Here is a 12784-nt window from a genome sequence, read left to right on the forward strand (position 1 = left end):
TTATTTATTTATTTTATTTATTTCACCTTTATTTAACCAGGTAAGCAAGTTGAGAACAAGTTCTCATTTACAATTGCGACCTGGCCAAGATAAAGCAAAGCAGTTCGACACATACAACGACACAGAGTTACACATGGAGTAAAACAAACATACAGTCAATAATACAGTAAAAAAAAACAAGTCTATATACAATGTGAGCAAATTAGGTGAGAAGGGAGGTAAAGGCAAAAAAGGCCATGGTGGCAAAGTAAATACAATATAGCAAGTAAAACACTGGAATGGTAGTTTTGCAATGGAAGAATGTGCAAAGTAGAAATAAAAATAATGGGGTGCAAAGGAGCAAAATAAATAAATAAATTAAATACAGTTGGGAAAGAGGTAGTTGTTTGGGCTAAATTATAGGTGGGCTATGTACAGGTGCAGTAATCTGTAAGATGCTCTGACAGTTGGTGCTTAAAGCTAGTGAGGGAGATAAGTGTTTCCAATTTAAGAGATTTTTGTAGTTCGTTCCAGTCATTGGCAGCAGAGAACTGGAAGGAGAGGCGGCCAAAGAAAGAATTGGTTTTGGGGTGACTAGAGAGATATACCTGCTGGAGCGTGTGCTACAGGTGGGAGATGCTATGGTGACCAGCGAGCTGAGATAAGGGGGACTTTACCTAGCAGGGTCTTGTAGATGACATGGAGCCAGTGGGTTTGGCGACGAGTATGAAGCGAGGGCCAGCCAACGAGAGCGTACAGGTCGCAATGGTGGGTAGTATATGGGGCTTTGGTGACAAAACGGATTGCACTGTGATAGACTGCATCCAATTTGTTGAGTAGGGTATTGGAGGCTATTTTGTAAATGACATCGCCAAAGTCGAGGATTGGTAGGATGGTCAATTTTACAAGGGTATGTTTGGCAGCATGAGTGAAGGATGCTTTGTTGCGAAATAGGAAGCCAATTCTAGATTTAACTTTGGATTGGAGATGTTTGATATGGGTCTGGAAGGAGAGTTTACAGTCTAACCAGACACCTAAGTATTTGTAGTTGTCCACGTATTCTAAGTCAGAGCCGTCCAGAGTAGTGATGTTGGACAGGCGGGTAGGTGCAGGTAGCGATCGGTTGAAGAGCATGCATTTAGTTTTACTTGTATTTAAGAGCAATTGGAGGCCACGGAAGGAGAGTTGTATGGCATTGAAGCTTGCCTGGAGGGTTGTTAACACAGTGTCCAAAGAAGGGCCGGAAGTATACAGAATGGTGTCGTCTGCGTAGAGGTGGATCAGAGACTCACCAGCAGCAAGAGCGACCTCATTGATGTATACAGAGAAGAGAGTCGGTCCAAGAATTGAACCCTGTGGCACCCCATAGAGACTGCCAGAGGTCCGGACAGCAGACCCTCCGATTTGACACACTGAACTCTATCAGAGAAGTAGTTGGTGAACCAGGCGAGGCAATCATTTGAGAAACCAAGGCTGTCGAGTCTGCCGATGAGGATGCGGTGGTTGACAGAGTCGAAAGCCTTGGCCAGATCAATGAATACGGCTGCACAGTAATGTTTCTTATCGATGGCGGTTAAGATATCGTTTAGGACCTTGAGCGTGGCTGAGGTGCACCCATGACCAGCTCTGAAACCAGATTGCATAGCAGAGAAGGTATGGTGAGATTCGAAATGGTCGGTAATCTGTTTGTTGACTTGGCTTTCGAAGACCTTAGAAAGGCATGGTAGGATAGATATAGGTCTGTAGCAGTTTGGGTCAAGAGTGTCCCCCTTTGAAGAGGGGATGACCGCAGCTGCTTTCCAATCTTTGGGAATCTCAGATGACACGAAAGAGAGGTTGAACAGGCTAGTAATAGGGGTGGCAACAATTTCGGCAGATAATTTTAGAAAGAAAGGGTCCAGATTGTCTAGCCCGGCTGATTTGTAGGGGTCCAGATTTTTCAGCTCTTTCAGAACTTCAGCTGAATGGATTTGGGAGAAGGAGAAATGGGGAAGGCTTGGGCGAGTTGCTGTTGGGGGTGCAGTGCTGTTGACCGGGGTAGGAGTTGCCAGGTGGAAAGCATGGCCAGCCGTAGAAAAATGCTTATTGAAATTCTCAATTATGGTGGATTTATCAGTGGCGACAGTGTTTCCTATCTTCAGTGCAGTGGGCAGCTGGGAGGAGGTGTTCTTATTCTCCATGGACTTTACAGTGTCCCAGAACTTTTTAGAGTTAGTGTTGCAGGAAGCAAATTTCTGCTTGAAAAAGCTAGCCTTGGCTTTTCTAACTGCCTGTGTATAACGGTTTCTAGCTTCCCTGAACAGCTGCATATCACGGGGGCTGTTCGATGCTAATGCAGAACGCCATAGGATGTTTTTGTGTTGGTTAAGGGCAGTCAGGTCTGGGGAGAACCAAGGGCTATATCTGTTCCTGGTTCTAATTTTCTTGAATGGGGCATGTTTATTTAAGATTGTTAGGAAGGCATTTTAAAAAAATATCCAGGCATCCTCTACTGATGGGATGAGATCAATATCCTTCCAGGACACCCCGGCCAGGTCGATTAGAAAGGCCTGCTCGCTGAAGTGTTTCAGGGAGCGTTTTACAGTGATGAGTGGAGGTCGTTTGACCGCTGACCCATTACGGATGCAGGCAATGAGGCAGTGATCGCTGAGATCTTGGTTGAAGACAGCAGAGGTGTATTTAGAGGGGAAGTTGGTTAGGATGATATCTATGAGGGTGCCCGTGTTTAAGGCTTTGGGGGGGTACCTGGTAGGTTCATTGATAATTTGTGTGAGATTGAGGGCATCAAGTTTAGATTGTAGGATGGCTGGGGTGTTAAGCATGTTCCAGTTTAGGTCGCCTAGCAGCACGAGCTCTGAAGATAGATGGGGGGCAATCAGTTCACATATGGTGTCCAGAGCACAGCTGGGGGCAGAGGGTGGTCTATAGCAGGCGGCAACGGTGAGAGATTTGTTTTTAGAGAGGTGGATTTTTAAAAGTAGAAGTTCAAATTGTTTGGGTACAGACCTGGATAGTAGGACAGAACTCTGCAGGCTATCTTTGCAGTAGATTGCAACACCGCCCCCTTTGGCAGTTCTATCTTGTCTGAAAATGTTGTAGTTTGGAATTAAAATTTCTGAATTTTTGGTGGTCTTCCTAAGCCAGGATTCAGACACAGCTAGAACATCCGGGTTGGCAGAGTGTGCTAAAGCAGTGAAAAGAACAAACTTAGGGAGGAGGCTTCTAATGTTAACATGCATGAAACCAAGGCTATTACGGTTACAGAAGTCATCAAAAGAGAGCGCCTGGGGAATAGGAGTGGAGCTAGGCACTGCAGGGCCTGGATTCACCTCTACATCGCCAGAGGAACATAGGAGGAGAAGAATAAGGGTACGGCTAAAAGCAATAAGAATTGGTCGTCTAGAACGTCTGGAACAGAGAGTAAAAGGAGGTTTCTGGGGGCGATAAAATAGCATCAAGGTATAATGTACAGACAAAGGTATGGTAGGATGTGAATACAGTGGAGGTAAACCTAGGCATTGAGTGATGAAGAGAGAGATATTGTCTCTAGAAACATAATTGAAACCAGGAGATGTCATTGCATGTGTGGGTGGTGGAACTAATAAGTTGGATAAGGTATAGTGAGCAGGACTAGAGGCTCTACAGTGAAATAAGCCAATAAACACTAACCAGAACAGCAATGGACAAGACATATTGACATTAAGGAGAGGCATCCTTAGTCGAGTGATCAAAAGGGTCCAGGGAGTGGAGAGGTTGGTTTGGGGGTCACGGCGATTTAGACAGCTAGCCAGGACATCGGTAGCAAGCTAGCATAGGATGGAGGTCTGTTGTTAGCCACCTCTTGCGTTCCGTCAGTAGATTAGTGGGGTTCCGTGTTGTAGAGGGGATTAGTCCAAATCACACAACAACAAAAAAATAAAAACAATAGATATAGTTATAGAGGCCCAAGAAGAAACATAATAATAATAAAAATAAATAAATTGTCCGATTGTCTATTCTGAGAGCAGCCGGTAAGACAGCTAACGGTTAGCAGGCCGCAGATGGGCGTTCAGGTAACGTCGCGACGGAGGAGCCAGCCGGATCTCCTTCGGGTAGATAACGTCGGCAGTCCAGTTGTGAAGGCCTGGTGGGGCTCCGCGTAGGCAGTAAAACGGGTCCGGATAGGTGACTGCAGCCCAGGAGTGATTGACGTAGCTCAGGAGTGATTGACGGAGCTGGCTAGCTCCGGAGTAATTGATGTTTGCTCCGGAATCGACGAAAGCAGATAGGTATATAGATCTACTGTATTATTGCTTGTATGTTGGTTTATTCCATGTGAAACTCTGTTTTGTTAAATGTGTCGAACTGCTATGCTTTATCTTGGCCAGGTCGCAGTTGCAAATGAGAACTTGTCCTCAACTCGCCTACCTGGTTAAATAAAGGTGTTCTCAACTAGCCTACCTGGTTAAATAAAGGTGTTCTCAACTAGCCTACCTGGTTAAATAAAGGTGTTCTCAACTAGCCTACCTGGTTAAATAAAGGTGTTCTCAACTAGCCTACCTGGTTAAATAAAGGTGTTCTCAACTAGCCTACCTGGTTAAATAAAGGTGTTCTCAACTAGCCTACCTGGTTAAATAAAGGTGAAATAAAAAAAATGAAAAATTAAACAGTATGACAGGGTGATAGACCGTTTTGTTCTTCTGGAATTTTGTTGCTGAAGAGAATCTCTTCTCTCACTCTGTTTTGGTTCATGCATGTTCTATGGTGCATTGAGGTGGTTTAAACCTCTCCAGTTAACCTCTTCAACCTATGGGGGCACTATGTCATTATTGGATAAAAAGACGTGCCCGTTTTAAGTGCAATATTTTGTCACGAAAAGATGCTCGACTATGCATAGAATTGACAGCCTTGGAAAGACAAAACTCTGACGTTTCCAAAACTGCAAAGATATTATCTGTGAGTGCCCCAGAACTAATGCTACAGGCGAAACCAAGATGAAGTTTCATACTGGAAATGCCCCAGATTCTGAATGCGCTGTGTTCCAATGTCTCCTTATATGGCTGTGAATGCGCCAGGAATGAGCCTGCCCTTTGTGTCGTTTCTTCAATGTGTCTGCAGCATTGTGACGTGTTTGTAGGCATATCATTGGAAGATTGACCATAAGAGACTACATTTACCTGGTGTCCCGCCCGGTGTCCTGTGTCGAAATTATTGCGTAATCTGTAGGTCCATGCGCATTCCATTTCTTCAGAGGAGAAAGTCAACTGCCACGAAGGATTTTATCGTCGATAGATATGTGAAAAACACCTTGAGGATTGATTCTAAACATCGGTTTGCCATGTTTCTGTCGATATTATGGAGTTAATTTGGAAAAAAGTTTGCGTTTTAATGACTTATTATTACATTTTTTTACCCAAACGTGACGCAGAAAACGGAGAGATTTGTCCTAAACAAATAATCTTTCAGGAAAAACTGAACATTTGCTATCTGAGAGTCTCCTCATTGAAAGCATCCGAAGTTCTTCAAAGGTAAATGATTTTATTTGAATGCTTTTCTGGTTTTTGTGAAAATGTTGCCTGCTGAATGCTAACGCTAAATGCTACGCTAAATGCTACACTAGCTATCAATACTGTTACACAAATGCTTGTTTTGCAATGGTTGAGAAGCATATTTTGAAAACCTGAGATGACAGTGTTGTTAACAAAAGGCTAAGCTTGAGAGCAAATAGATTCATTTCATTTCATTTGCGATTTTCATGAATAGTTAACGTTGCGTTATGGTAATGAGCTTGAGGCTGTAGTCACGATACCGGATCCGGGATGGCTCGACGCAAGAAGTTAACTAAATTATTCATTTAAGTTTGACTTCGAGTGTCCGTGTGTTGAAGTTCAACATCAACAACAAGTAGAGAAATCTGCTGACACACACACACACACACACACACACACACACACACACACACACACACACACACACACATAAATCAGAACCATGGACTGCCACATATGTAGTTTACGTTGATTAGACTAAATAGTTGTTGGTATCTTTTAGTTGTAACTGTCTGTTAAATGCAATACATGTCTTCCCCAGTGATATTACCCACTATTATCACAACACATGTGGTGTACCATGTCTTCCCCAGTGATATTACCCACTATTATCACAACACATGTGGTGTAACATGTCTTCCCCAGTGATATTACCCACTATATTACAACACACATATGATATCACATTATCACAACACATGTGGTGTAACATGTCTTCCCCAGTGATATTATATTACCCACTATATTACCCACTATTATCACAACACATGTGGTGTAACATGTCTTCCCCAGTGATATTACCCACTATTATCACAACACATGTGTTCCCCAGTGATATTACCACTTCTTCCCAGTGATATCTTCCCCAGTACCCACTATTATCACAACACATGTGTTGTATATCATGTTACCCACTATTATCACAACACATGTGTTGTACCATGTGTTCCCCAGTGATATTACCCAGGCACCACTGCAGCACCACTGCAGCACCACTGCTGATTATTGTGTGACTTGTTAAGCTCATTTCTCCTCCTGAACCTCTTTAGACTTGGGGCCATAACAAAGGGGCTGAATACTTAATGATTCAAGACATTTCAGCTTTTCATTTTAAATACATTTTGTAAAGACTTCATAAAACATAATTCCACTTTGACATTATGGGGTGTTGTGTGTTCAGGCCAGTGACCCCAAAACATCTGAATGAATCCATTTTAAATTCAGGCTTTGACATTATGGGGTGTTGTGTGTTCAGGCCAGTGACCCCAAAACATCTGAATGAATCCATTTTAAATTCAGGCTTTGACATTATGGGGTGTTGTGTGTTCAGGCCAGTGACCCCAAAACATCTGAATGAATCCATTTTAAATTCAGGCTTTGACATTATGGGGTGTTGTGTGTTCAGGCCAGTGACCCCAAAACATCTGAATGAATCCATTTTAAATTCAGGCTTTGACATTATGGGGTGTTGTGTGTTCAGGCCAGTGACCCCAAAACATCTGAATGAATCCATTTTAAATTCAGGCTTTGACATTATGGGGTGTTGTGTGTTCAGGCCAGTGACCCCAAAACATCTGAATGAATCCATTTTAAATTCAGGCTTTGACATTATGGGGTGTTGTGTGTTCAGGCCAGTGACCCCAAAACATCTGAATGAATCCATTTTAAATTCAGGCTTTGACATTATGGGGTGTTGTGTGTTCAGGCCAGTGACCCCAAAACATCTGAATGAATCCATTTTAAATTCAGGCTTTGACATTATGGGGTGTTGTGTGTTCAGGCCAGTGACCCCAAAACATCTGAATGAATCCATTTTAAATTCAGGCTTTGACATTATGGGGTGTTGTGTGTTCAGGCCAGTGACCCCAAAACATCTGAATGAATCCATTTTAAATTCAGGCTTTGACATTATGGGGTGTTGTGTGTTCAGGCCAGTGACCCCAAAACATCTGAATGAATCCATTTTAAATTCAGGCTTTGACATTATGGGGTGTTGTGTGTTCAGGCCAGTGACCCCAAAACATCTGAATGAATCCATTTTAAATTCAGGCTTTGACATTATGGGGTGTTGTGTGTTCAGGCCAGTGACCCCAAAACATCTGAATGAATCCATTTTAAATTCAGGCTTTGACATTATGGGGTGTTGTGTGTTCAGGCCAGTGACCCCAAAACATCTGAATGAATCCATTTTAAATTCAGGCTTTGACATTATGGGGTGTTGTGTGTTCAGGCCAGTGACCCCAAAACATCTGAATGAATCCATTTTAAATTCAGGCTTTGACATTATGGGGTGTTGTGTGTTCAGGCCAGTGACCCCAAAACATCTGAATGAATCCATTTTAAATTCAGGCTTTGACATTATGGGGTGTTGTGTGTTCAGGCCAGTGACCCCAAAACATCTGAATGAATCCATTTTAAATTCAGGCTTTGACATTATGGGGTGTTGTGTGTTCAGGCCAGTGACCCCAAAACATCTGAATGAATCCATTTTAAATTCAGGCTTTGACATTATGGGGTGTTGTGTGTTCAGGCCAGTGACCCCAAAACATCTGAATGAATCCATTTTAAATTCAGGCTTTAACATTATGGGGTGTTGTGTGTTCAGGCCAGTGACCCCAAAACATCTGAATGAATCCATTTTAAATTCAGGCTTTGACATTATGGGGTGTTGTGTGTTCAGGCCAGTGACCCCAAAACATCTGAATGAATCCATTTTAAATTCAGGCTTTGACATTATGGGGTGTTGTGTGTTCAGGCCAGTGACCCCAAAACATCTGAATGAATCCATTTTAAATTCAGGCTTTGACATTATGGGGTGTTGTGTGTTCAGGCCAGTGACCCCAAAACATCTGAATGAATCCATTTTAAATTCAGGCTTTGACATTATGGGGTGTTGTGTGTTCAGGCCAGTGACCCCAAAACATCTGAATGAATCCATTTTAAATTCAGGCTTTGACATTATGGGGTGTTGTGTGTTCAGGCCAGTGACCCCAAAACATCTGAATGAATCCATTTTAAATTCAGGCTTTGACATTATGGGGTGTTGTGTGTTCAAGCCAGTGACCCCAAAACATCTGAATGAATCCATTTTAAATTCAGGCTTTGACATTATGGGGTGTTGTGTGTTCAGGCCAGTGACCCCAAAACATCTGAATGAATCCATTTTAAATTCAGGCTTTGACATTATGGGGTGTTGTGTGTTCAGGCCAGTGACCCCAAAACATCTGAATGAATCCATTTTAAATTCAGGCTTTGACATTATGGGGTGTTGTGTGTTCAGGCCAGTGACCCCAAAACATCTGAATGAATCCATTTTAAATTCAGGCTTTGACATTATGGGGTGTTGTGTGTTCAGGCCAGTGACCCCAAAACATCTGAATGAATCCATTTTAAATTCAGGCTTTGACATTATGGGGTGATGTGTGTTCAGGCCAGTGACCCCAAAACATCTGAATGAATCCATTTTAAATTCAGGCTTTGACACAACAAAATGTGGAACAATTCAAGGGGTGTGAATACTTTCTGAAGGCAAACCGAAAACCAAAATGGAGAGCTCTCCACTAAAGATTTACAAACAATTAAACCCTTGAGGCTCCCCGAAAATAATATTCAAAAGTTTGGTCCATGGACACAGAGGGGTTAAACACTAAAGTTACCGACTAGCTTGGCTAGCTAGCAGGACGTTCGTCTGAACAACAAACTTCGGTACCTCAACACTGTAGCGAACTCCATCGTTATTCCCCAAGATCACCTCAGCCCACTCTGTGCGATTTCGTCATAGCTAGGCAAATAAGGTAATATTATGAAACTGGGCTCCATGGCAGATGCAATGAACTAGTTTTCATCAGAAAAAAACATAGTTAAAAATGTAAGGTGTCTAGCCTACTTGAAGAGCCCCGAAAATAATATTCAAAAGTTCGGTCCTTGGATACAGAGGGGTTAAACACTAAAGTTACCGTCCATCTAGTGAAGAGAGGAGAATCAGACAGTGGAAGCGTAAAGATAGCTAACAAACATTTGTATATTGCACTGTTCCGTACAATTGACCTTATTTTAGCTCCTAAAAACGTAATACTTCCAGGTCAACTGTAATATGAATACCAATGTAAAGCACAATTTCTCCCCTTCCCAGCTAAATCAATGAGGAGACCTTCAGGCTGCCCATCTCTGCATGAATGAAGGCAATGAGCAGCCAGTGGAAAATACTGAGCATAGGGGTTGGCAATGTTCTGTAGTTAGTCATGATTGGCTCAGTGTTCTGTCACTCATGGAGACACTATGTCACCTCAACATCTACAGGGAGATCTCGAAAAATAAAGCCCATTGGATGCTGCCATAGAGTTACATTAGAAGTGTCCATCCAAAAGGCTCAAGTGTTTCTACAATTCCCTATGGGAAAAATGCAAGGTGGAAAAACTATTGGAACCATTTCCCTGTTTGACCGCTAGGTGTTATGGGTATTATGACACCTCCACTGTGGGGCTCTATAAACTATTGGAACCATTTCCCTGTTTGACCGCTAGGTATTATGGGTATTATAACACCTCCACTGTGGGGCTCTATAAAACTATTGGAACCATTTCCCTGTTTGACCGCTAGGTGTTATGGGTATTATAACACCTCCACTGTGGGGCTCTATAAAACTATTGGAACCATTTCCCTGTTTGACCGCTAGGTGTTATGGGTACTATAACACCTCCACTGTGGGGCTCTATAAAACTATTGGAACCATTTCCCTGTTTGACCGCTAGGTCTTATGGGTATTATGACACCACTGTGGGGCTCTATAAAACTATTGGAACCATTTCCCTGTTTGACCGCTAGGTGTTATGGGTATTATGACACCTCCACTGTGGGGCTCTATAAAACTATTGGAACCATTTCCCTGTTTGAGCGCTAGGTGTTATGGGTATTATGACACCTCCACTGTGGGGCTCTATAAAACTATTGGAACCATTTCCCTGTTTGACCTCTAGGTGTTATGGGTATTATGACACCTCCACTGTGGGGCTCTATAGATCAAATGAAACGGGAGAATCTAGAGAATGTAACAATATTAGTTTCATCTTGCTGTGATGTAACAATATTCGCTGTGATGTAACAATATTCACTGTGATGTAACAATATTCGCTGTGATGTAACAATATTCGCTGTGATGTAACAATATTCACTGTGATGTAACAATATTCACTGTGATGTAACAATATTCTCTGTGATGTAACAATATTCACTGTGATGTAACAATATTCGCTGTGATGTAACAATATTCACTGTGATGTAACAATATTCACTGTGATGTAACAATATTCACTGTGATGTAACAATATTCTCTGTGATGTAACAATATTCACTGTGATGTAACAATATTCACTGTGATGTAACAATATTCACTGTGATGTAACAATATTCGCTGTGATGTAACAATATTCACTGTGATGTAACAATATTCGCTGTGATGTAACAATATTCACTGTGATGTAACAATATTCGCTGTGATGTAACAATATTCACTGTGATGTAACAATATTCGCTGTGATGTAACAATATTCGCTGTGATGTAACAATATTCGCTGTGATGTTCAGCCCCCAAAATGAAAAAAATAAACTAAATAATTTCATAGAATTGAACTAAGACCACTTTCTCTTTGGTCACAGACGGACAACATCACTTAGTGTTTCCAGCTGAAGATGTGATGAATCTGCACACATTTGAATGGTGTCTCTGCACCGCTCAGTTGACGTTTAGGGGAAAATATCAGACACTACAATCTATGAATCTTAGAAAAGTAATATTTTACACATGAAGGCACCCAGAAGACTTAATTTCTGATGAAAAAACACAAATGTGAAAAAATTATGGATATAAACTCTTCATAAATTCTTAAACAAAATTGTAATCTCACCTCTTAACGTTGGTGTCATGTTCCCCAGAGAGACTCATTTTAGAGAATTGGCTGCCCTCCTCTCTCTCCCCAGAGAGACTCATTTTCGAGCAATGACCCCTAAACAGAGATCCAACATGTCATTGAACTATAATACATGAATAAATATACAAATTGTAAAATATCCTCAATATACGAATATATGAACAATATGTTTTTTCATTTCATTGCCTACGCAATATATGAACAACATGTTATTGAATGTGACTTGACTACACCCAGTTAGCTATATGAACAACATGTTATTGAATGTGACTTGACTACGCCCAGTTAGCTATATGAACAACATGTTATTGAATGTGACTTGACTACACCCAGTTAGCTATATGAACAACATGTTATTGAATGTGACTTGACTACACCCAGTTAGCTATATGAACAACATGTTATTGAATGTGACTTGACTACACCCAGTTAGCTATATGAACAACATGTTATTGAATGTGACTTGACTACACCCAGTTAGCTATATGAACAACATGTTATTGAATGTGACTTGACTACACCCAGTTAGCTATATGAACAACATGTTATTGAATGTGTCTTGACTACACCCAGTTAGCTATATGAACAACATGTTATTGAATGTGACTTGACTACACCCAGTTAGCTATATGAACAACATGTTATTGAATGTGACTTGACTACACCCAGTTAGCTATATGAACAACATGTTATTGAATGTGACTTGCCTATGCCCCAGTTAGCGCCATTTTGTATAATTGAACTGTCACGTAGCTGTCCCAGGTGAAATGGACTGTTACATCTGAGTGTTTTACTGTCATTCACTATACTAAAATAACACCAGACATTTAATTTCTCTTCACACTTTACAATAATCCCTGGGAAGATTCTTACCTTGTAGCCTGAATTCACAACCAGAACATGTCAAGTCATTGAAATATTTTCGGTTCTGCTGAGAGAGCACCTTTCTGATGACAAGTGGCTCTGTATCTTCAACTTTCTACCAACATCCTACATGAATAATCCCTGGTAGAATTCTTACCTTGCAGCCTGAATTCAAAACCAGAAAATGTCAAGTCAGTGAGAGTTTCCTTTGTGTTGAGAATGAAACCTTGGGAACCGTTTATTCACCTCCCCAATGTCAGGAAACTTTGTGTAATTTTTGTTACTGATTAATTTAGGACTCCATCATTTCTGTTAAAGTTTAGTAGCTCTGACCCCATGTCAGCATCATCAGAAACCCAGTTTAACCTGTTTACCAGAAAAGCCTTGTGTTTCCAATAACATCGCTGTGTAGCTACTGCTTTCCTGCAGTCAGATTACCTAGTGACCTCATGGTGGAATGTTATTCATATTGTACCATTATTACCT

General features: G+C 41.4%; 1 protein-coding gene across 2 annotated transcripts in view; it reads right to left on the minus strand.

The window, feature by feature from the left end:
• LOC135567389 (NLR family CARD domain-containing protein 3-like) overlaps positions 1-12449 on the minus strand; it is a 31903-nt gene extending 19454 nt beyond the window's left edge. For both annotated transcript variants that reach the window (XR_010462339.1, XM_065014786.1), the window contains exons 1-2: positions 12308-12449; positions 11411-11509 (exon numbers count right to left, since the gene is read on the minus strand). Coding sequence is in view for 1 of the 2 variants with exons in the window: in XM_065014786.1 (XP_064870858.1) it covers positions 11411-11493 (83 nt within the window). In the remaining variant the exon portion in view is untranslated. The remainder of the gene's footprint in view (positions 1-11410; positions 11510-12307) is intronic.
• Between the last annotated feature and the right edge of the window lie 335 nt (positions 12450-12784).

The sequence above is a fragment of the Oncorhynchus nerka genome, unplaced genomic scaffold, assembly GCF_034236695.1.
Source record: "Oncorhynchus nerka isolate Pitt River unplaced genomic scaffold, Oner_Uvic_2.0 unplaced_scaffold_2111, whole genome shotgun sequence".
NCBI lineage: Eukaryota > Metazoa > Chordata > Actinopteri > Salmoniformes > Salmonidae > Oncorhynchus > Oncorhynchus nerka.